This window comes from Panthera onca, chromosome C2 (assembly GCF_046562875.1).
Source record: "Panthera onca isolate mPanOnc1 chromosome C2, mPanOnc1 haplotype 2, whole genome shotgun sequence".
NCBI classification, from domain to species: domain Eukaryota; kingdom Metazoa; phylum Chordata; class Mammalia; order Carnivora; family Felidae; genus Panthera; species Panthera onca.
Window position 1 is genome coordinate 100,114,616 of NC_138347.1, and position 26,214 is coordinate 100,140,829.

Below are 26,214 nucleotides of genomic sequence, written 5' to 3' on the forward strand. Positions count from 1 at the left end.
CATTAACCACACTGATATAATGTGTATCTGTTACTATTCACTCAGTAACTTTCTGAGGTAGTTACGATGGCCACCTTTTTAAAAGAGACATTGAGATCCAGAGAGATTTAATAGCTTTCTTAGGGAATGTATCAGCTAATTAAGTAGTGAGCTGAAGTACAAACATATTTCAAATCTCATTTAAACAATAAGATTACAGTTCATTATTTCCGATCTGTTTTTTTTTTTTCCCTTTCTTAAATTGGGTTGTTTTCTTATTGTTGAACTTTAAGAATTCTTTTTATATTTTGGATGCAAGTCTCTTATCAGATATCTGCTTTGTAAATATTTTTCCCAGCATGTGACTTGTCTATATCTTCTTAACAGTGTCTGTCACAGAGTGGAAATGTCTTATTTTAATAAAGCTCAACTTGGTTTTCTTTTATGGCTTATGCCTTTGTTACTGTTTGTACCTAAACTCATTGCCAAACTCTTAGTCACCTAGATTTTTCCTATGCTATCTTCTAGAAATTTTACAATTTAATATTTTCTATTTTTGCTATAGTTTTTATTTTTAGAATTTCTTTTTGATTCTCTTATCGAGTTTTCATCTCTCTGCTTATGTTATCCATCTGTTCTTACAGACTGTCCACTTTTTCCATTAGAGAGCTTAGCATGTTAATCATAGTTATTTTAAATTCCAGAGGTAACAATTTCAAAATCTTTGCCATATATGGAATTCTAATACCGTTCTGTATCTTAAAACTGTTTTTTTTTTTAATTTTTTTGCCTTTTAGTATGCTTTATAATTTTTTTGTTTAAATCTTGGCATGATGTTTCAGGTAGCCTTTTACTGAGGTAAATAGGCTTTTGATGGGAGGTTGTATTTATCTGGCTAGACAGTAGGCTGTGTTTATTGTTTGTTGTAGCTGTGTTGGAGACTACAATTTCCTTTGATGTATTTGTGTTTGTCTCCCCTATTGTCTTTGGGTTTCTCCAGTGACTTCTTAAATAAGGTCTAAGATTTGCAATTCTTTCAATTTTAACCATTTATTATTGTAGAGATGCCCCATTGATGTGAACTTAGGTGTTGGGGAAGCAACCAATCTAAGTCCATTACTTAAATTTTAGTGTGCCTATATTCCTGAGCTGTGGCCTTTATAATAAATGATTCAAACTATCTTAATATGACACAACTGTATATTTTCTTTGCTTTGCTCTGTTAAAAGAATGGACCATAAAATTTCTTCACACTTGTACAGAAATTTTTATTAAGCTTTCCCTTCTCCTAAAGGAAAGCAGAACTGGTTTTCGGTTTATAATGTTTCCAAATCTGGATTTAATAGGCCATAAGCGTCTCTTGCCAGATAGGAAGAAGAAAATATATGTTTAGAAAAGATAAGATATATGGTTCTTCCCAGGCAAGCAATAAAAGAGGAATACTTTCCCCTACGAGAAAAGTAGGTCAGAGAATAGAGAAGAGAGCCACCAGGCCAAGGAGTTCATTGTGGTGAAGTTCGATAGTACTCAGCCTGGAAGGAGTTGAGTGAAGGGAGTAAGTAAAAAACCATTTTCAAGAGCCTTATGGGAGAACCCAGGAGCCCTACTGGAGGGGAAACATTGCCCAAACACTTCTCAGTCTTTACTTTAGAGATAACTTTTCATGTGTTAGTCCAGAAGATTATTATAATCTCTGAGTAGTCATTATCAAGACCTATTGAATAACAAACCCACTAATTATAGCATATTTTCCAAATAACTTTATTAATACAGTCACTCAGATTGAATACACTTTAAATGTACAAATTAAATCAGGACATCTGGAACTTTCAAGATTATTGCCTAGGGATCATGTATAACAACTATTTATTCAGCACATTATTACTTTTTCAAAGAACAATTAAGCTCATGATCTTATTTACTCTCCATAATAAAAACTGACAGTGAAGTACAATTGAAAAATTCTGGCCTAGGACTCAGAAATCTAAGACACAACTTGGCTTTGTTTCCAAAGTCACTTATTTTCACTGTAAAAAAGTCAGTTATATCATTAAATTCCACTTTTTTGGTAACAAAACACCATTTTGTGAAAAAAGGTTTAGAAGACGGCGCAACAGCATGGAAGTTTTTTTTGTGTCTCGCGCCCATGAAATACAGCCAGACCAACATTAAACCATCCTACACACCTAGAAAACTGATTGGAAGATTAACACAACAATCTGCACAACCTGAACCACAGAATTCAGCAGGTACACGGCACAGAGAGGTGAACTTGGGGAGAAGGCACAGGAAGGGAGGTGCTTTGTGGGCAGAGAAAGGACAGAGACTGGGGAGGGAGGGAGAATACGGGAAAAGCACCCTTCCCAAAGGCAGCTGGAGACAAAGTGGAAAATTGGAAACAGCCGCAGGGACTAAACTAAAAAGGGAGAAAGGAGAAAGGAGAGGGTTTAAATTCCATTAAGAGTGTAAACAAGGGGAGAGCAAAGGCTGCAACTCCGCAGCTCCATACCTGGCGGTGCTCTGGTGGGAAGGGCGAATCCCCAGGAACAGAGTGCGGTCCAGGAGGTTCTCGCAGGCCACACAGGGAAAAGCGGTTCCACTGCTGGAAGGACATTTGGTGGAGACTGTTGAAGCCACCTGGTCCCAGCAGACCCCGGAAAACGGCCACACTCGCTGGTGCTGGAACAAGGTCGTTAAGGGTGAAGCCTGGTGCCAGGTGCGTGTTGTGATTTTCCATAATCCCTGAAAAGCTGCTGCTACACTGTCTCGCGAACTTTTTCTTGGGCGGGCTGGCACGGCCACAGTCTCAGGGCACCAGCAGCAGCAGGGTCCAGCAAACATTCCTGGGTGCAGCCAGCATTCAGCCATTGCTCGGTGAGACCCTCCTGCAGAGGGGCAGAACGGGTCAAAGCCGCAGTCCTTCAGAAGTAAGGGGCCGGGGAAAACGCCGCATCTGAGACAAAACTCGGGCGAGAGGTACTGCCTGGGGCCTGGTCACGGAGGGTGAAAAAGTGGGGAGTGGATGAAAGCTGAACAGAGGACCAGTACGCCATTGCTGATCCAGGAGAACAGACTGGGTAGCTGGACGGTGCCATTTTCACCCTTCCTGCTCATGCTCATATGCACCCAGGAGCGCAACAATAATCCACCCCCAGTAGGCTAGCAGCGCCATCTAGTGGAGGTCGGAGTTGTTACACTGAGCCCCGCCCAACTGGGCCAACTTCGCTCTTCAAGAACACAAGTCTCACCGCCTGCTCAGTATATGGACTATAAAGTGCTACAGAGACTGACTTCTAGGGGAAAACGTAATTTCAGTCCTACTTCAATCTGTTAGTAGGTTCATCTATTCAATTTTCTTTCTTTTATTTTTCTCTTTTACACTTCTTTTTCTCTAATACAGAAAGATAAAAAAATTTCATTTTTAGTTTCAATTTTTATTAAAAATATTTTTTCTTTAATTTTTATTACTATATATTTTACTTTTGTGTAACTTTTTACAAATTGTATTTTACTTCCATCATTTTATTTTTGACTACTTCAGTGTATTCACTTTTTCAAATTTTCAAATGATTCCTTTTTCTTTGCTTTCTTTTTCTTTTTTCTCTTTTTCATTTCTTTTCTTTTCCTTGAATGCAGGAAGAGAAAAGCTTCATTTTTACTTTCAATTTCTATTAAAAATAATTTTCTTTCTTTTTTTTACTATATTTTTTTGCATTTATGTAAATTTTTTCAAATTCTATTTTGCTTCCATCATTTTTATTATAGTCTACTACAGTGTATTCAGTTTTTCAAATTTTCAAATGATTTACTTTTTTTCTTTTTTAAAATATTTTTCTCTTTTTCATTTCTTTTTCTTGAATACAGAAAAAAATTCATTTTTATTTTTAATTTTTATTAAAAATATTTGTCTTGATTTTTTTTTTCTACTATGTTCATTACCTTTGTGTATATTTTTTTCAAATTCTATTTTACCCCACCATCTCATTTTGGTCTACTTCAGTGTATTCATTTTTTTCAACCTCTCTAACGATTTCCTTTTTTTTTTTCTTTTGTTTTCTCTCCCCCCCTCTTTTTTTCTCTAGTCTGTCAAACCACTTTCAACACCCAGGCAAAAACACACCTAGGGGCTAGCATCATCTATTTGATTTTTGTGTGTCTGTGTCTTTTTAATTTTTAATTTTAATATTTTTAATTTTAATTTTTTATTTCAATTTTTCTACCTCATTAATTCCTTTTCTCCCTTCAAAATGACAAAATGAAGGAATTCACCCCAAAAGAAAGAACGAGGAAATGACAGCCAGGTATTTAACCAACACAGATACAAGCAAGATGTCTGAACCAGAATTTAGAATCAAGATAATAAGAATACTAGCTAGAGTAGAAAATAGATTAGAATCCCTTTCTGCAGAGATAAAAGAAGTAAAAACTGGTCAGAATGAAATTAAAAATGCTATAACTGAGCTACAATCACGGATGGATGCAGCAATGGCAAGGATGGATGAGACAGAACAGAGAATCAGCGATATAGAGGACAAACTTATAGAGAATAATGAAGCAGAAAAAAAAGAGGCAGATGAAGGCAAAAGAGAATGATTTAAGAATTAGAGAAATCAAAACTCATTAAAAAGGAACAGCATCAGAATCATAGGGGTCCCAGAAGAGGAAGAGAGAGAAATAGGGTAGAAGGGTTTTGTGAGCAAATCATAGCAGAAAACTTTCCTAAACTGAGGAAAGACATAGACATCAAAATCCAGGAAGCACAGAGGACCCCTACACAGAGGACAGAGGACCTCATTAGATTCAACAAAAACCAGCCATCAAGAAGGCATATCATAATCAAATTCACAAAAGACTCAGGCAAGGAGAGAATCATGAAAGCAGCAAGGGAAAAAAAATCCCTAACCTACAAGGGAAGACAGATCAGGTTTGCAGCAGACCTATCCACAGAAAGTTGGCAGGCCAGAAAAGAGTGGCAGGATATATCCAATGTGCTGAATCAGAAAAATATGCAGCCAAGAATTCTTTATCCAACAAGGCTGTCATTCAAAATAGAAGGAGAGCTAAAAAGTTTCCCAAACAAAAATTAAAGGAGTTTGTGACCACTAAATCAGCCCTGCAAGAAATTTTAAGGGTGACTCTCTTAGGGGAGAAAAGATGGGGAAAAAAAAATATATATATCTATATATATCTATATATATATAGATATAGATATATAGATATATAGATATCAAAAGCAACAAAGATTAGAAAGGACCAAAGAACACCACCAGAAACCCCAACTCTACAAGCATCATAATGGCAATAAATTCATATCTTCAGTACTCACTCTAAACATCAATGGACTCAATGCTCCAATAAAAAGACATAGGGTAACAGAATGGATAAGAAAACAAGATCCATCTATATGTTGTTTACAAGAGACCCACTTGAGACCTGGAGACACCTTCAGATTGAAAATAAGGGGATGGAGAACCATCTATCATGCTAATGGTCAACAAAAGAAATCCAGAGTAGCCATACTTATATTAGACAATCTGGACTTTAAAATAAAGACTGTATCAAGAGATGCAGAAGGGCATTATATCATAATCAAGGGGTCTATCCACCAAGAAGAACTAACAATTGTAAACATTTATGTGCCAAATATGATGGCACCCAAATATATAAATCAATTAATCACAAACATAAAGTAACTCATTGATAGTAATACTGTAATAGTAGGATACTTAAACACCACACTCACAGCAATGGACAGATCATCTAATCAAAAAATCAACAAGGAAACAATGGCTTTGAATGACACCCTGGACCAGATGGACTTAACAGATATATTCAGAACATTTCATCCTAAAGCAGCAGAATATACATTCTTCTCCAGTGCACACAGAACGTTCTCCAGAACAGGCCACATACTGGGACACAAATCAGCCCTAAGTAAGTACAAAAAGACCAAGATAATACTGTGCATATTTTCAGACCACAACGCTATGAAACTCGAAATCAACCATAAGAAAAAATTTAGAAAGGTAACAAATACTTGGAGACTGAAGAACATCCTACCAAAGTTAAAGAGGAAATTAAAAAGTATATGGAAGTCAATGAAAATGATACCACCACAACCCAAAACCTCTGGGACGCAGCAAAGGCAGTCACAAGAGGAAAGTGTATAGCAATCCAGGCCTTCCTAAAGAAGGAAGATACACAACCTAACCTTACACCTTAAGATGCTGGAAAAAGAACAAATAAACAAATAAAACCCAAAACAAGCAGAAGACAGGAAATAATAAAGATTAGAGCAGAAATTAATGCTATCGAAACTAAGAAACAAAACAAAACAAAACAAAACAGAACAAAACAAACAGTACAACAGACCAATGAAACCAGAAGCTGGTTCTTTGAAAGAATTAACAAAATAGATAAACCACTAGCCAGTTTGATCAAGAAGAAAAAGGAAAGGACCCAAATAAATAAAATCAAGAATGAAAGGAGAGATCACAACCAAAACAACAGGAATAAAAACAATAATAAGAAAATATTATGAACAATTATATGCCAATAAAATCGGCAATCTGGAAGAAATGGACAAATTCCTAGAAACATATACACTACCAAAACTGAAACAGGAAGAAACAGAAAATTTGAACAAACCCATAACCAGTATGGAAATCAAATTAGTAATCAAAAAACTGCCAAAAAAACAATAGTCCAGGGCCAGATGGCTTTCTAGGGGGAATTCTACCAAACATTTAAGGAAGAGTTAACACCTATTCTCTTGAAGCTGTTCCAAAAAATAGAAATGGAAGGAAAACTTCCAAACTCTTACTATGAAGCTAGCATTACCTTGATTTCAAAACCAGACAGAGACCCCACTAAAAAGGAGAACTTTATACCAATTTCCCTGATGAACATGGATGCAAAAATCCTCTATAAGATATTAGCCAACTGGATCCAACAATATATTAAAAAAATTATTCACCATGACCAAGTGGGATTTATACCTGGGATGCAGGGCTGGTTCAATATCCACAAAAAAATTAACGTGATTCATCACATCAATAAAAGAAAAGACAAGAACCATATGATCTTCTCAAAATATTCAGAGAAAGCATTTGACAAAATACAGCATCCTTTCTTGAAAAAACCGTCAAGAAAGTAGGGATAGAAGGAGCATATCTCAAGATCGTAAAAGCCATATAGACCGACCCAACACTAATATCATCCTCAATGGGGAAAAATTGAGACCTTTCCCCCTAAGGTCAGGAACAAGACAGGGATGTCCACTCTCACCACTGTTATTCAACATGGTATTGGAAGTCTTAGCCTCTGCAATCAGACAACACAAAGAAATAAAAGGCATCCAAATCGGCCAGGAGGAAATCAAACTTTCACTCTTTGCAGATGACATGATACTTTATATGGAAAACCCAAAAAATTCCACCAAAAAACTACGAGAATTGATTCATGAATTCAGCAAAGTTGCAGGATATAAAATAAATGTACAGAAATTGGTTGCATTCCTATACACCAACAATGAAGCGACAGAAAGAGAAATCAAGGAATCGAGCCCATTTATAGTTGCACACAAAAAACCATAAAATACCTAGGAATAAATCTAACCAAAGAGGTGAAAAAATCTATACACTGAAAATTATAGAAAGCTTATGAAAGAAATTGAAGAAGCCACAAAAAACGGAAAACGATTCCATGTTCCTGGATAGGAAGAACAAATATTGTGAAAATGTCGATACTACCCAAAGCAATCTACATATTCAATGCAATCCCTATCAAAGTAACACCAGCATCCTTCACAGAGCTAGAACAAATAATCCTAAAATTTGTATGGAACCAGAAAAGACCCCAAACAGCCAAATCGATCTTGAAAAAGAAAACCAAAGCAGGAGGCATCACAATCCCGGACTTCAAGCTATAGTACAAAGCTGTAATCATCAAGACAGAGTGGTACTGGCACAAGAACAGACACTCAGATCAATGGAAAAGAATAGAGAACCCAGAAATGGACCCACAAATGTATTGCCAACCAATCTTTGACAAAGCAGGAAAGAATATCTAATGGAATAAAGACAGTCTCTTCAGCAAGTGGTGCTGGGATAACTGGACAGCAACATGCTGGACCACTTTCTTACAGCAGACACAAAAATAAACTCAACATGGATGAAAGACCATAATGTAAGACATGAAGCCATCAGAATCCTCCAGGAGAAAGCAGGCAAAAACCTCTTTGATCTTGGCCGCAGCAACTTCTTACTCAACACATCTCTAAAGGCAAGGGAAACAAAAGCAAAAATGAACTACTGTGACTTCATCAAAATAACTTCTGCACAGCGAAGGAAACAATCAGCAAAACTAAAAGGTAACTGACAGAATGGGAGAAGATATTTGCAAATGACATATCAGGTAAAGAGTTAGTATCTAGATGGGAGTGCCGGAAGATGGCGGCGTAGGAGGACGCGGGGCTCACAGCGCGTCCTGCCGATCACTTAGATTCCACCTACACCTGCCTAAAGAACCCAGAAAACCGCCAGAGGATTAGCAGAAGGGAGTCTCCGGAGTCAAGCGCAGACTAGAGGCCCACGGAAGAGGGTAGGAAGGGCGGCGAGGCGGTGCGCGCTCCACGGACTGGCGGGAGGGAGCCGGGGCGGAGGGGCGGCTCGCCGGCCAAGCGGAGCCCCCGAGTCTGGCTGGCAAAAGCGGAGGGGCCGGACAGACTGTTTTCCGACAGCAAGCGCGACTTAGCGTCTGGGAGGTCATAAGTTAACAGCTCTGCTCGGAAAGCGGGAAGGCTGGAGGACAAAGGGAGGGAGAGCTGCTGAGCCCCCAGACGGCAGAGCTCAGCTTGGCGGGGAACAAAGGCACCAGCGCCATCTCCCCCGCCCATCCCCCAGCCGAAATCCCAAAGGGAACCAGTTCCTGCCAGGGAACTTGCTCGCTCCGCGCAAACACCCAACTCTGTGCTTCTGCGGAGCCAAACCTCCGGCAGCGGATCTGACTCCCTCCCGCTGCCACAGGGCTCCTCCTGAAGTGGATCACCTAAGGAGAAGCGAGCTAAGCCTGCCCCTCCACCCCCCGTGCACCTTGCCTACCCACCCCAGCTAATACGCCAGATCCCCAGCAACACAAGCCTGGCAGTGTGCAAGTAGCCCAGACGGGACACGCCACCCCACAGTGAATCCCGCCCCTAGGCGAGGGGAAGAGAAGGCACACACCAGTCTGACTGTGGCCCCAGCAGTGGGCTGGGGGCAGACATCGGGTCGGACTGCGGCCCCGCCCACTAACTCCAGTTATACACCACAGCACAGGGGAAGTGCACTGCAGGTCCTCACCACGCCAGGGACTCTCCAAAATGACCAAACGGAAGAATTCCCCTCAGAAGAATCTCCAGGAAATAACAACAGCTAATGAACTGATCAAAAAGGATTTAAATAATATAACAGAAAGTGAATTTAGAATAATAGTCATAAAATTAATCGCTGGGCTTGAAAACAGTATACAGGACAGCAGAGAATCTCTTGCCACAAAGATCGAGGGACTAAGGAACAGTCACGAGGAGTTGAAAAACGCTTTAAACGAATTGCAAAACAAAATGGAATCCACGATGGCTCGGCTTGAAGAGGCAGAGGAGAGAATAGGTGAACTAGAAGATAAAGTTATGGAGAAAGAGGAAGCTGAAAGAAAGAGGGATAAAAAAATCCAGGAGTATGAGGGGAAAATTAGAGAACTAAGTGATACACTAAAAAAAAATAATATACGCATAATTGGTATCCCAGAGGAGGAAGAGAGAGGGAAGGGTGCTGAAGGGGTACTTGAACAAATTATAGCTGAGAACTTCCCTGAACTGGGGAAGGAAAAAGGCATTGAAATCCAAGAGGCACAGAGAACTCCCTTCAGACGTAACTTGAATCGATCTTCTGCACGACATATCATAGTGAAACTGGCAAAATACAAGGATAAAGAGAAAATTCTGAAAGCAGCAAGGGATAAACGTGCCCTCACATATAAAGGGAGACCTATAAGACTCGTGACTGATCTCTCCTTTGAAACTTGGCAGGCCAGAAAGGCTTGGCACGATATCTACAGTGTGCTAAACAGAAAAAATATGCAGCCGAGAATCCTTTATCCAGCAAGTCTGTCATTTAGAATAGAAGGAGAGATAAAGGTCTTCCCAAACAAACAAAAACTGAAGGAATTTGTCACCACGAAACCAGCCCTACAAGAGATCCTAAGGGGGATCCTGGGAGACAAAGTACCAGAGACATCACTACAAGCATAAAACCTACAGACATCACAATGACTCTAAACCCATATCTTTCTATAATAACACTGAATGTAAATGGATTAAATGCGCCAACTAAAAGACATAGGGTATCAGAATGGATAAAAAAACAAGACCCATCTATTTGCTGTCTACAAGAGACTCATTTTAGATCTGAGGACACCTTTAGATTGAGAGTGAGGGGATGGAGAACTATTTATCATGCTACTGGAAGCCAAAAGAAAGCTGGAGTAGCCATACTTATATCAGACAAACTAGACTTTAAATTAAAGGCTGTAACAAGAGATGAAGAAGGGCATTATATAATAATCACAGGGTCTATCCACCAGGAAGAGCTAACTATTATAAATGTCTATGCGCCAAATACCCGAGCCCCCAGATATATAAAACAATTACTCATAAACATAAGCAACCTCATTGATAAGAATGTGGTCATTGCAGGGGACTTTAACACCCCACTTACAGAAATGGATAGATCATCTAGACACACAGTCAATAAAGAAACAAGGGCCCTGAATGATACATTGGATCAGATGGACTTGACAGATATATTTAGAACTCTGCATCCTAAAGCAACAGAATATACTTTCTTCTCGAGTGCACATGGAACATTCTCTAAGATAGATCATATACTGGGTCACAAAACAGCCCTTCATAAGTTTACAAGAATTGAAATTATACCATGCATACTTTCAGACCACAATGCTATGAAGCTTGAAATCAACCACAGGAAAAAGTCTGGAAAACCTCCAAAAGCATGGAGGTTAAAGAACACCCTACTAACGAATGAGTGGGTCAACCAGGCAATTAGAGAAGAAATTAAAACATATATGGAAACAAACGAAAATGAAAATACAACAATCCAAACGCTTTGGGATGCAGCGAAGGCAGTCCTGAGAGGAAAATACATTGCAATCCAGGCCTATCTCAAGAAACAAGAAAAATCCCAAATACAAAATCTAACAGCACACCTAAAGGAAATAGAAGCAGAACAGCAAAGGCAGCCTAAACCCAGCAGAAGAAGAGAAATCATAAAGATCAGAGCAGAAATAAACAATATAGAATCTAAAAAAACTGTAGAGCAGATCAACGAAACCAAGAGTTGGTTTTTTGAAAAAATAAACAAAATTGACAAACCTCTAGCCAGGCTTCTCAAAAAGAAAAGGGAGATGACCCAAATAGATAAAATCATGAATGAAAATGGAATGATTACAACCAATCCCTCAGAGATACAAACAATTATCAGGGAATACTATGAAAAATTATATGCCAGCAAATTGGACAACCTGGAAGAAATGGACAAATTTCTAAACACCCACACTCTTCCAAAACTCAATCAGGAGGAAATAGAAAGCTTGAACAGACCCATAACCAGCGAAGAAATTGAATCGGTTATCAAAAATCTCCCAACAAATAAGAGTCCAGGACCAGATGGCTTCCCAGGGGAGTTCTACCAGACGTTTAAAGCAGAGATAATACCTATCCTTCTCAAGCTATTCCAAGAAATAGAAAGGGAAGGAAAACTTCCAGACTCATTCTATGAAGCCAGTATTACTTTGATTCCTAAACCAGACAGAGACCCAGTAAAAAAAGAGAACTACAGGCCAATATCCCTGATGAATATGGATGCAAAAATTCTTAATAAGATACTAGCAAATCGAATTCAACAGCATATAAAAAGAATTATTCACCATGATCAAGTGGGATTCATTCCTGGGATGCAGGGCTGGTTCAACATTCGCAAATCGATCAACGTGATACATCACATTAACAAAAAAAAAGAGAAGAACCATATGATCCTGTCAATCGATGCAGAAAAGGCCTTTGACAAAATCCAGCACCCTTTCTTAATAAAAACCCTTGAGAAAGTCGGGATAGAAGGAACATACTTAAAGATCATAAAGGCCATTTATGAAAAGCCCACAGCTAACATCATCCTCAACGGGGAAAAACTGAGAGCTTTTTCCCTGAGATCAGGAACACGACAGGGATGCCCACTGTCACCGCTGCTGTTTAATATAGTGCTGGAAATTCTAGCATCAGCAATCAGACAACAAAAGGAAATCAAAGGCATCAAAATTGGCAAAGATGAAGTCAAGCTTTCGCTTTTTGCAGATGACATGATATCATACATGGAAAATCCGATAGACTCCACCAAAAGTCTGCTAGAACTGATACATGAATTCAGCAAAGTTGCAGGATACAAAATCAATGTGCAGAAATCAGTTGCATTCTTATACACTAACAATGAAGCAACAGAAAGACAAATGAAGAAACTGATCCCATTCACAATTGCACCAAGAAGCATAAAATACCTAGGAATAAATCTAACCAAAGATGTAAAAGATCTGTATGCTGAAAACTATAGAAAGCTTATGCAGGTAATTGAAGAAGATATAAAGAAATGGAAAGACATTCCCTGCTCATGGATTGGAAGAATAAATATTGTCAAAATGTCAATACTACCCAAAGCTATCTACACATTCAATGCAATCCCAATCAAAATTGCACCAGCATTCTTCTCGAAACTAGAACAAGCAATCCTAAAATTCATATGGAACCACAAAAGGCCCCGAATAGCCAAAGTAATTTTGAAGAAGAAGACCAAAGCAGGAGGCATCACAATCCCAGACTTTAGCCTCTACTACAAAGCTGTCATCATCAAGACAGCATGGTATTGGCATAAAAACAGACACATAGACCAATGGAATAGAATAGAAACCCCAGAACTAGACCCACAAACGTATGGCCAACTCATCTTTGACAAAGCAGGAAAGAACATCCAATGGAAAAAAGACAGTCTCTTTAACAAATGGTGCTGGGAGAACTGGACAGCAACATGAAGAAGGTTGAAACTAGACCACTTTCTCACACCATTCACAAAAATAAACTCAAAATGGATAAAGGACCTGAATGTGAGACAGGAAACCATCAAAACCTTAGAGGAGAAAGCAGGAAAAGACCTCTCTGACCTCAGCCGTAGCAATCTCTTACTCGGCACATCCCCAAAGGCAAGGGAATTAAAAGCAAAAGTGAATTACTGGGACCTTATGAAGATAAAAAGCTTCTGCACAGCAAAGGAAACAACCAACAAAACTAAAAGGCAACCAACGGAATGGGAAAAGATATTTGCAAAGGACACATCAGACAAAGGGCTAGTATCCAAAATCTATAAAGAGCTCATCAAACTCCACACCCGAAAAACAAATAACCCAGTGAAGAAATGGGCAGAAAACATGAATAGACACTTCTCTAAAGAAGACATCCGGATGGCCAACAGGCACATGAAAAGATGTTCAACGTCGCTCCTTATCAGGGAAATACAAATCAAAACCACACTCAGATACCACCTCACGCCAGTCAGAGTGGCCAAAATGAAGAAATCAGGAGACTATAGATGCTGGAGAGGATGTGGAGAAACAGGAACCCTCTTGCACTGTTGGTGGGAATGCAAATTGGTGCAGCCGCTCTGGAAAGCAGTGTGGAGGTTCCTCAGAAAATTAAAAATAGACCTACCCTATGACCCAGCAATAGCACTGCTAGGAATTTATCCAAGGGATACAGGAGTACTGATGCATAGGGGCACCTGTACCCCAATGTTTATAGCGGCACTCTCAACAATAGCCAAATTATGGAAAGAGCCTAAATGTCCATCAACTGATGAATGGATAAAGAAATTGTGGTTTATATACACAATGGAATACTACGTGGCAATGAGAAAAAATGAAATATGGCCTTTTGTAGCAACATGGATGGAACTGGAGAGTGTGATGCTAAGTGAAATAAGCCATACAGAGAAAGACAGATACCATATGGTTTCACTCTTATGTGGATCCTGAGAAACATAACAGAAACCCATGGGGGAGGGGAAGGAAAAGAAAAAAAAAAAAAAAAAAAAAAAGAGGTTAGAGTGGGAGAGAGCCAAAGCATTAGAGACTGTTAAAAACTGAGAACAAACTGAGGGTTGATGGGGGGTGGGAGGGAGGGCAGGGTGGGAGGGAGGGCAGGGTGGGTGATGGGTATTGAGGAGGGCACCTTTTGGGATGAGCACTGGGTGTTGTATGGAAACCAATTTGACAGTAAATTTCATATATTAAAAAATAAAAAAATAAAAAAAAAAAAATTGAAAAAAAAAAATAAAATAAATTTCTATTGAAAAAAAAAAAAAAAAAAAGAGTTAGTATCTAAAATCTATGAAGAACTTATCAAACTCAACACCCAAAAAACAAATAGTCCAGTGAAAAAATGGGCAAAAGACATGAATAGACACTTCTCCAAAGAAGACATCCAGATGGCCAACTGACACATGAAAAAATGCTCAACATCACTCATCATCAGGGAAATACAAAAAACTATAATGAGATACCACCTTACACCTGTCAGAATGGCTAACATTAACAACTCAGGCAACAACAGATGTTGGCGAGGATGCGGAGAAAGAGGATCTTTTTTGCCTTGTTGGTGGGAATGCAAGCTGGTGCAGCCACTCTGGAAACCAGTATGGAGGTTCCTCAAAACACTAAAAGTAGAACTACCCTATGGCCCAGCAATTGCACTACTAGGCATTTATCCACGGGATACAGGTGTGGTGTTTCGAAGGGACACATGCACCCCCATGTTAATAGCAGCACTATCAACAATAGCCAAAGTATGGAAAGAGCCCAAATGTCCATTTATGGATGAATGGATAAAGAAGATGTGGTATATATATACAATGGAGTATTACTCGTCAATCAAAAATAATGAAATCTTGCCATTTGCAACTATGTGGATGGAACTAGAGGGTATTTTGCTAAGTGAAATTAGTCAGAGAAAGACAAAAATCATATGAGTTCATTCATATGAGGACTTTAAGAGACAAAACAGATGAACATAATGGAAGGGAAACAAAAATAATATAAAAACAGGGAGGGGGACAAAACAGAAGAGACTGATAAATATGGAAAACAAACTGAGGGTTACTGGAGGGGTTGTGGGAAGGGGGATGGGCTAAATGGGTAAGGGGCACTAAGGAATCTACTCCTGAAATCATTGTTGCACTATATGCTAATTTGGATATAAATTTTAAAAAATAATAAATAAATAAATAAATAAATAAATAAATAAATAAATAAAAGTAAAAAAAAAAAACACACCATTTTGTTTTCAATCTATTAAGAGTTTAAGTTTTTCAGAGGAGACAAGTCCCTCCATTGGCTTAAGAGATGAAGCCATTGTCTCAGTGGGAGTGATTTATTCATGAACGGACATAGAAACCAACTATAACTGGCAATAGTAATTTCTGGGACTTTCGTTAGAATAGAGATGTTCTGTTCCCTTGAATTACTAATCTGGTAGAATGTAAGCTTGTAGGTCTAGAAGCCCCTGTGTAGATAGGCTTCTAGCAAACAAGGCCAATGCAAGCGAAAATATAGTAAATACTGGGGAAGCCAGAGACCTCTTGATTCAACATGAGTTCATGTATTCAGCCATGTACCCAATAATTTTTTTTTCTTTAGAGTCATTTTGAGTTGGAATTCTGTCATGTGCAAGAAGACAAGTATGAATCATATATTATCTCTAACTATAAATTATATAAGTAACTACATGATGATTTCCAAAGTGAAATCGCTATAATGCAAACCCTAAGAGGAAGTAATTAAATACAGAATCTAAAGTCTCTAAGTACAGGGATCTTTTTTCCAATGACAATTCATCAGCATCAAGAATAACACTTGACACATAGCAAATGTTCAATACATATTTGTTGAATGAATGAATGGATTTTCATCTTAAAATGAGAAAGCTAGGGGCACCTGCATGGCTTCAGTCAGTTAAGCATCCAACTCTTGATTTTGGATCAGGTCATGACCTCATGATTTGTAAGGTTGAGCCCTGGAATCTGGCTTTGCACTAAGAGTGCAGAGCCTGCTTGGGATTCTCTCTCTCCCACTCTCTGCTCCTCCCCCACCCACACGCACATGCTCTCTCTCTCTCTCTCTCTCTCTCTCAAAATAAATAAACATTAAAAAAAAGAAAAAAATGGGAAAGCTATTTTCTAATTTGGTCCCCTGTGTCAGTCCTACTAGAAGAAAATAAAATACAATATAATTTATTTGCAATTGAGTATGGTGCAATTTGGAAATCTTGGGGATCTTTTTTATCTTCATGAAATTAAAAAACACAGATGCTCTCTAGTCTTCTTACTTGTGTGGATGACCATGAATACAGTTATCATATCCATTAAGATGTAAAACATCTATTTTATCATAATTAAATCTCTATTTGAACATATATTTTTCATAGGTTTATATTATGCATGAATTTATATTATGCCTGGTTATCAAATATTTATTGAGCACTTTCTATATGCTAGAAATTGTGCTATTGCAATATATTATGGTAGAAATAGCAAAATAACTCTTCAATTTCCCAATGGATATGAATTATATAATGCTTACCTAGTAGAGTTTGTGAGGCTAAAAAGATAAAAATGTAATTATATATGTGAAAATGCATTGTAAACCAGAAAAATTAATAAGTACATCCAAGGTATTTATTAAAAGCAACCCAAATTAGGACTCAAAATTGGTTTATATTTCATGTACATGAGCAGTTGCGCTGTTCCAGGCAGAACCATATCTGTAGAATATAGTATGAATGTAGACTGTGGTACAATGCAGAATTCTGCAGAATAATCCCCCTAGAACACAACTCTAGAAAGCATCATCCAGAGTAATCATACAAAGTTGTTGTCCTAGGTCACATCATAATAGCCCATTTATACACCTGTCCCCTCATTTTGTTATCAGTGAAACTTCAGTCCCTGTCAAAGTACCCTAAAACATCCTATATTCCTAAAGGCTGCTTTATATACTCATAGATAAAGCCTGTAACCAGCCACATGGATTCTGCCCTCTTTTTCATCTCCATATTCAGCTTCTCCCAGGGATGTCTGCTGTCAAGACCACTCTGTTTGAAAACTGTAGGAAGACGCTTTGACTTACACTCTGTTCCCCATGGCTGAACCGTCTCCATCAGACATTGGCATCCCTTTTACCAATGTCTACTGCTGCTGCTGGCACTTCTGCTGGGCATTATTGTTGCTTCTTCCTCTGCCAGAAACTTATCCCTGCTGAAATGGATACCTCAGAGAGCCAATGTGGTTCTTTGTGGAAGAAGAAAAAAAAAGAGTCATTAGCTCAAGCATTTTACTGAAATATAGAAACATGGAAACAGCCATGACTTTTGTGGATAGCAAGATGCTTAAGTACTTTATAAGAATATTTGAGGATAGCTAGGCAAAATCCATTTTTTAAAGATAATTTCCACTGTCCAAATTATCTGGGGGGGGGGGCAGGCAGAGATAGAGAGAGAGAGAAAGAGAGAGTGAGTGTGAGTGGGGGAGGGGCAGAGGAGAGAGACAGAAACTTTTTTCTTTTCTTTAAAGTTTATTTATTTTGAGAGAGAGAGAGAGAGAGAGAGGGCACATGTGAGTGGGGGAAGAAAAGAGGGAAAGAAATAGAGAGAGAATCTTAAGCAGCCTCTATGCCCAGTGCAGAACCAGAAGAGGGGCTCAATCTCAGGACCATGAGATCACGAAGTGAGCTGAAATCAAGAGTAGGCCACTGAACCGACTGAACCACCCAGGGTGCCCTACACTGTCCAAATTCTTGAAAAGTATGAATAAATTGAAGTTGTGTTAATCATAAAATGTGTAGGGACCACAGGACTGAATCCAGTTTAACAGCTATCCATCAAATCACTGGGTTTAGCAATAGGTAGAGGAGCAAAAGTTGAAAGCAAAGTCTTGCTACAGTCAGGCAAAATTTTTTATTCCTTCAGTATCTCTAACATTCTGAACCCAGTGCATTCTCCACAGGCACTATGGTCAATGCAGAAGTGAAAAATGCTTCATTCACTCCTACTATTCTGTTTTACCACAGAGTTATTGTAGTGCCTCATAGTCTGCATCTCTCAAACCTCAAAAGGAATTACACATAAATCTATGGGCATCTGGGTCAGGGACTGATTTTTTGACAAGTACAATAGTGTACTTAGAACCATCTCTCCTATTATACTCGGATCTCCCCAAAATTTATATGTTGAAGTTCTAACCCCAAGTACTTCGGATGTGACTGTTTAAGAGGCTTAAGCCTTTAAAGAGGCTCAAGGTAAAACGAGGTCACTAGGGTGGGCTCTATTCTAAAATGATGGATGTCTTTATAGGAAGAGGAAATCTGGACACAGTTGCACACAGACAGAACAACATGTGAAGACAAAGGGAGAAGATGGCCATTTACAAGTCAAGGAGAGAGGCCTTAGAAGAAAGTAACCTTGCCAGCATACTGATCTCACATTTTCAGCCACCAAAGCTTTGAGAAAATAAATTACTGTCGGGTAAGCCACCGTGTCTGTTACTTGGTTATGGCAGTGTCAGCAAACTAATACATCTCCCATCTTAGAGCTAAAGTTTTGTTAATAGAGGAGCCCTATTTTGGGTGTCCTCATCACTCCTTAAAATGAATTCTCCCTCAGAAGTCTCTCCAGTCCTCTGTCCCCCTGACATATCCAGCAGGTCTGAATTCCAGTGCTGGAGGCAGCTTAAACTGGAGGTGAGCCACACAATCTTTCTTCTCAACCCAAACACTCTTATTTTACTTTTAATGAATGTCACAGCACTATTGTTGGTACCATCACTAGAACAGATGCACCTTTTAAAAGGTAAGAATAACTTTGCTATAAATCAGCCTCATTAGAGTTCACAAATATGAACTAATATAGAGCAAAAGGCAAATTCTACTTAAAAGAGAGTAATGCACTTATTCACCTGCTCCCATTTTGGAATAACAGCTTTAGGAGAACCTCCCCCTTGCTCTTCTGTTTGCAAGTTCTGGTCAATACTTGAAGTAATGGTCTTGTCATTAGGCTTGCTTAAATATAAAAGCTTTGTGGTTGTCAGAGAGAACTCTCATTGAAAAAAGAATTGACTATACGGCACACTTGAATGTGCTTGCCCTTCTAAATGAATTTGTAAGCTCATCCTGATTGATGACACATTGGGCAACATCTTGCAGGGTCGGAGAAGAAAATTAAATACATATAGATTGGACACTGATAAAGGATGAGTGCTCTTTTCTTTGCTCAGTGTGAGTTAAAGTCTTGTTATATGTTAGAATAATTCATTTTTTTCTCTTTATAAATTAATAAGTAGACTATAAACAGTGGACTTAAACAGATATGAATTTAAATACTGACTTTTCTGCTTAATACTGTAAGATCCCTCCCCCTAATACAGATTAGAATATCCAAATCTGTAAACTAGGGATAATAATGCCTGTTTCAGTAGTTGTGAGGATTATTAATGGAAATTCAGAATTGTTCAGTAAATGTTAGTTGCTTTCAATAATAGTAGTCAGCAGCGGCAAAAATTTTAGCATTACAATAAAATTAAGTTGAATATAAAAAGTGTATATATGGCATATTTTCTTTGAGAGGGAACAATAGCTTCCTGGGGATGTCATTACAAAGTACCACGGACTAGATGGCTTAAGACAACAGAAATGTATTCTCTCACAGCTCTGGATGCTAGAAATGGGAATTCAACTGTTGGTAAGTTTGGTTCCTTCTAAAAGTACTGATGGAGAAACTGTCTCATGCTTCTCTTCCAGCTTCTGGTGGTTACTGGCAATCATTGGTGTTCCTTGGTTTCTAGATGTACTGCTTCAAATTCTGCCTCTGTCTTCACAACATCTTCTGGCAAGTACTCCACTCACTGGATTTAGGGCCTACTCTAATCCTATATGGCCTCATTTTGTTAACCAATTATATCTGCAAAAATCGTATTTCCAAATGTGGCCACATTCTTAGGTTTCATGTAGACATGAATTTTGGAGGTGGAAATTACTCGACCATATACAGTGTGCCCTCTGTCTCCCCCCCCCCCAAAGCCCACAAATTCATATCTATTCCACACGTAAGACATTGATCCCACCCTAGCATCCCTGAAATTATTAGCCCATTCTTATATAAACACTACATCAGCTCAAAAAGTTCCAAATCCCATTTAAATAATCTGTATAAGTATGGTTGAAACGCTGGGTATGATCTATTCTAGGGCAAAATTCCTTTCTAGTTGTGGGCATGTAAAACTGAAGAAAAGTTGTCTGCTTCCAAAATCCAATGGTGGGACAAGCATATAACAGACATTCTCATTCTGAAAGGGAGAAGATGGAAGGAATCAAGTTCTTATGGGTCCAAAACAAGGTCACAACTTAACAGGCAAGTTCCATTAGGTTTTAAGGCCTGAGAATAATGATCTGTGGCTGGATGCTTTGCTCTCTGTGGCAGTGAAGGTCTCCCACTAGTCATGGCCTCTGCTCAGAGTCATTCTTCCTTAATTTCATCCTATTTTGGTCCCTCCGAGTTCATTGTTAGTGTTTCTATTGGTAAAAATAAAATCTCAAAAATGTTGTCAGTCTTCCATGTACACCAGGAGGATCCACACTGTTAGGATAATTTTACACAGGCTCCTTCTGGATAATCCTGTCTCTATTCCTGGCTTCTCCTGAGATATTCCATTGGCTCCATGAGTCACATACCTAATTTCTTCACCAGAGAGTTGTTCAGCCACAGTCTTAGAGTTCTCTGCAGTGAATACTTTACATTTTTTACAGTATTAAAAGGCGGAGGATTTTCCAAATCAGGTTCTGGTTCCTTTTTGCTTCATAGGTTCTCAATTTACCTCTATCCTCTTGCATTGTACAGTATACGGTGAGAAGACATGAAGCCACACTTTCCATATTTTGCTTAGAAATCTCAGCTAAGTATCCAAGGTCATTGTTCACCAGTTCTACTTTCCACCCAACACTAGGATACAATTCAACGAAGCTTTCTGCCACTTGATAATAAGAATCAAGAATCACCTTCCCTTCATTGTCCACTGACATGCTTCTCATTTGTTTCTGAAAACTCACTAAAGCACCTGCAACATTCATATTTCTACCAGCATTCTGTTCATGTATTCTCTAAGATAATAGAAACTTTCTTTACCGTTCTGTCCACTTTCATCTGTGCCTTCACCAGAATCACTTTTAACATCCATACTTGTACCATTGCCCTCAAGACAATGTGGGCTTTTTCTATGAAGCTCCATTACCCATTACCCAAATCTAAAGCCACTTCCACAGTTTTAGGTATTTTGCTACAGCAGCACCTAGCTCCATAGTACCAAAATCTGTATTAGTTTCTCAGGGCTGCTGTAACAAAGTACTACAATCAGGTCACTTACAACAGAAATTTACTCTCTCACAATTCTGGACGCTAGAAGTCTGAATTTGAGGTGTTGACAGGGCTGGTTTTTTCTGAAGACTGTGAGACAGAAACTATCTCATACCTCTGTCCTTGAACGTCGTGGTTGCTTGTATTCCCTGTCTTATATACATCTCCCTCCAATCTGTGCCTCCATGTTCACATGGACTTCCTGCCAGTAGGTCTTCACAAGGCCTTCTCATTTCCAAAAAAGGTCAAGTTCTGAGGTTCCAGGTGATGAATTCTCAGGGACACAATTCAGCCCATTTCAAGGGATTTGTGCTTCAAATCAGGACATAGATCCACAGTTAATGTAGTGTCTATAATGAATGGAGACCACTTCATAAATCATTGATTAGATCAGAATTTATCAGTAAGATGTACAGTAAAACCTTGGATTGAGAGTAATTTGTTATGTGAGTGTTCCACAAGATGAGCAAACATTTCTAATTAAGTTTAACTTGATAAATGAGAGATGTCTTACAATATGAGTAATACGTGATGCCAAATATCACATGATCACAACTGAGCCAATGGTTCTTGAAATTTGCTTTGATATATGAGTGCTTTGGATTATAAGCATGTTTCCAGAATGAATTATGCTCACAAACCAAAGTTTTACTGTATTATTCTCCTTCTACTTCCTGCATAAAAGCATTTTAGTAGAAAAAAAATTAATCTTGTTATTAATAGAAATTCAGGCATTTTAGAAATTTAATAGAAAATTTTAATCTTGTTATTTCAAAAGGTTTTCAGGTTTCCACAGAAAACTGGCATTTGAAATAAGTCACAAACACATATTGAGCAGATACAAAATAACAAAAAATTAAAAGCACTTGTTTGTCTTTCATTTCAAGAGGGGTAAAGGCAATAAATGCTAAAGTAATCTAGAAAAACAAAACTAACTATGGGCTGAAACTGTTACTCCATCCAATTCTTTGCGTTATACTTCAACCTTAATGTAGTGTTTAACTGATAGGGAATTAATTAATTTCAAGTTGGTTATTGTTTGATTTTCCAGACTAATAATCCTCCTAAGGTACTGTTTGTTTTAAGCCCGAACATTATTCAGACTTGAGGTGCAAAGGGACCACGAAGGCAGTGGAGGAACGTGCTGTTCCTTTGGTGCTGGGCAGCTTTGAAGACACTCTTCCAGCTGGTTATTCTGGGCCTTCAGCAAACGGCACTTCCTGGGGAGAAGGGCTCCAGCGGCTCTGGGCAGCCACGCTCCTAGGGCATAATGACTTTGAACAAGGACTCAGAAGAATAGTCTGACTGAAGCAAGGAGCATTGGGGTTGGTGGAATAGCGAAGATAAAAGTAAAATAAAGTTGAGTAAATAGGATGGAGTGGGGAACTGATGAAATATTTAAATGCCATCTGTTTTTTTCCTATCGCTCCCACTAGTAGCCATTCCTTCCTCAGTGAAGGGGAGCTATTCAGAAATACTTGTGTGGAACTCAGTCCTGAGCAAATAATATGCTTAATTTATCTTGTGTTTCTTTTGCCTGTAGGAGCCATGTTTTATTAATTGTATTAAAATACCTTAATATCCGAGGACTTGGCCCCAAACATGAGCTCCTGGGTAATTCTGACATACATTTTTTATTGCTAAAAGCTACTATGAAGTAATTATAATTTGTTATTCTATGTGTCTTACCATGATCCTCTATGCCCTGACCACACACTAATGCTCAAGTAGCATAAGCATTAATACCATACTTCAACTTGCTTTTGCGAAACTTCCAGTTTCCTGCCAAGTCTTCCCCAATTGCCGGAGTTACCCAGAGGTAAGGTTATAGAGGGATTCCACACATGCTTGTAAACAGTCTTGATAGCATCAAGGTGAATTCACCTTCCCACGATTTTCCTGCTGAGATCTCTTTTGTGTTATCCACTGATAAGTTTTTGGCTCCCTACCTAAAGCTACCAGTGCGTCCAGCCATATTAGTCCATTAGTCTCCATCTGGGTACTGACACCCTCCTGTGAATGCCCTAGGTGGGAGGAGCCTCCCTTCTCTACACACTCAGTGTGCCTGTGCCCACTGTCCACCATGCAGAAGAAGAAAAAGGATCTCTTATCCCCCTTTAAGTGTATCATATTCCATTAAGGTTCTGAGGTGATACTACTCAAAGTTCCAGTGCCTTACAATTTGTAGTGACACAAGCTCCCTTTCTCAATTTCATTGGGATGAAGGCAGGGTTAATAATAAATGCGTATTTCCAGACAAAGAGTTCAAAAGAGTTTGCAGTGGAAGGTACTGCTGCCTCTAAACCATTTAATTAATTTCAGTAGCAACAGCTTTTACAGAGATCTTTTGAATACCGTATTTATATGCTTTCTTGTTAAAGTCATAGCATAAAAATCATACTCCTGTGCAATATTTTTTTTAATTTAACATAACTTGGGCATTAGTACAAGTCTAGTGCATATTTACAATAGCTGCTTTCAAATATGTCACTTTTTATTATACCATATAATGGATATTTTAAAGGTTTAATCCTTTGTTATTTCCAGAAATAACCTATATATATATATATATATATATATTTTTTTTTTTTTTTTTCACTTATGGGAATACATCTGGAAGATAGATTCCTGGAAGTAGAATTCCTTAGTCAAAGCCAATGTACATTTAAAATTGTAATAGGGGTGCCTGGGTGGCTTGGTTGGTTAAGCGTCTGACATTGGCTCAGGTCATGATCTCACCATTCATGAGTTCGAGCCCTGTGTCAGGCTCTGTGCTGATAGCTCGGAGCCTGGAGCCTGCTTTGAATTCTGTGTCTCCCTCTCTCTCTGCACTTCCCCTGCTCACATTCTGTCTGTCTGTCTCTCTCAAAAATCAAATAAAAACATTTAAAAAAATTTAAAAAAATAAATGGCTTTGGATCTTCTACTATCTACAATGGAATAGCAGAAAAACTTCCTGATCAAACAAAGCTGAATTTAATAAGCTTACTATAGAAAAGGAAAACACTACCTTGAGAATCCTTAGTGGTATCTCAAAAGGAGGAGGTCAGGAAACGATATTCAGAAGGTGTTTTGGGTCTACGCTCAAATGACTTAAGGCATGTTTTTCAAGGAGGTGAAGTGGTCAGAACTGGGCCAAGTTTAAAGTGGTATACAGCAAAGCAAGAGAATGGTGAAGCAGATCTTGGTGAGCAAACTATTGCCTGACTAAATAAGGTGTTCATCTAGGCGAGTAAACTGCTTGCCCAGATGAACTGATTTGCAAGAATTTCCAACAGCAAACAGTGAAGTTATTTATCGGTTTTTAGTCTTATCTTCTTGAGTGAGACTTTCATGGAACAGGTAAATTCATGTTGACACACGTGGTCATAGTTCTCAATCCTAACAGTTAATTATAATGAGGCAGGTGGTCTCAGTTCTTGTGTTTTTTATATAATATTTACAGAGATCTTTTCCATCTCAAAATTGTTGTTAAAATATAAAAAAAAAGAAAACCAAATTTTCTTCTAATAATTTTATAGTGTTTTTCTTTCTCTTCCTCTCTTCCTTCTCCCCGTCTTCCATATTCCTAATTTAATTATTTGCTTCAACTGAAAATTTGCTTCAACAAAATTGATGATAAGAAACGAGGTTGCTGTACAAATTTATTTTTTAATGTGCCTGACCAATTGCCCCAGCACCATTATTAATCTACATTTTCTCCACTGATAAAAAAATTCCATTTTTATGATGTACTAAATCCCCATACATATTTGTATTTATATCTGGACTCTTTCTTGTTAGTATTCTATTTATGAATCACTACTATATTAAGATTTATAATGTTTCATAATATACTTGAGTATTGTTAGGTATTAAAGTTCACCTGGTTACTCTTACTTTCCAAAAATTTCTTAGCTAATTTTTAACATTTTTTTATCCACATGAATTTTAGAATCAGTTTTTCTAGCACTAATGAAACATTTCCTGTTGGTATACTACAGGAATCATCCTTGCATATCGATTTAGGATTTGTTGAAATTCTTCTTCTTCTTTTTTAAAAAATATATATTTTTTAAATGTTTATTTACTTATTTTGAGACAGAAAGAGAAGAGAGAATCCCAAGCAGGCTCTGTGCTGTCAGCACGGAACCCAACATGGGGCTGGATCCCATGAACTGTGAGATCATGACCTGAGCCAAAATCAAGAGTCAAATGTTTAACTGACTGAGCCACCCAGGTGCCCTGAGATTCTTCTAATATTAAGTCTCTCTATCCAACAAGAAGGCATTCCTTTCTAATAATTCAAGTTTCATTTTGGATCCTTTAGTAACATTATGAATATCTCTTCACAAAAAGCTGCTACATTTCTTGTTTAGATTATTCACAGGCACGATTGTGTGACTACTGTAAATAAAACATTACTTCATTATCCTTTCTAATAAACTTTTTATGGATGCAATATATATAATTATAGGGGCGCCTGGGTGGCTCAGTAGGTTGAGTGTCCAACTTCAGCTCAGGGCATGATCTCACAGTTCGTGAGCTCGAGCCCTGCATCGGGCTCTGTGCTGACAGCTAGGAGCCCGGAGCCTGCTTTGGCTTCTGTGTCTCCCTCTCTCTCTGCCCCTCCCCGACTCATGCTCTCTCTCTCTCTCAAAAATAATATATATAATAACATTAATATGTATAATTATAATAGATGT

At 38.3% G+C, this 26,214-nt stretch overlaps 1 protein-coding gene across 2 annotated transcripts in view; it reads right to left on the minus strand.

Annotated features, from left to right (window-relative positions):
- LOC132683338 (uncharacterized) overlaps positions 1-26,214 on the minus strand; it is a 474,926-nt gene that overhangs the window by 138,104 nt on the left and 310,608 nt on the right. For both annotated transcript variants that reach the window (XR_009612169.3, XM_078432189.2), the window contains exons 5-6: positions 21,645-21,841; positions 17,257-17,417 (exon numbers count right to left, since the gene is read on the minus strand). Coding sequence is in view for 1 of the 2 variants with exons in the window: in XM_078432189.2 (XP_078288315.2) it covers positions 21,805-21,841 (37 nt within the window). In the remaining variant the exon portion in view is untranslated. The remainder of the gene's footprint in view (positions 1-17,256; positions 17,418-21,644; positions 21,842-26,214) is intronic.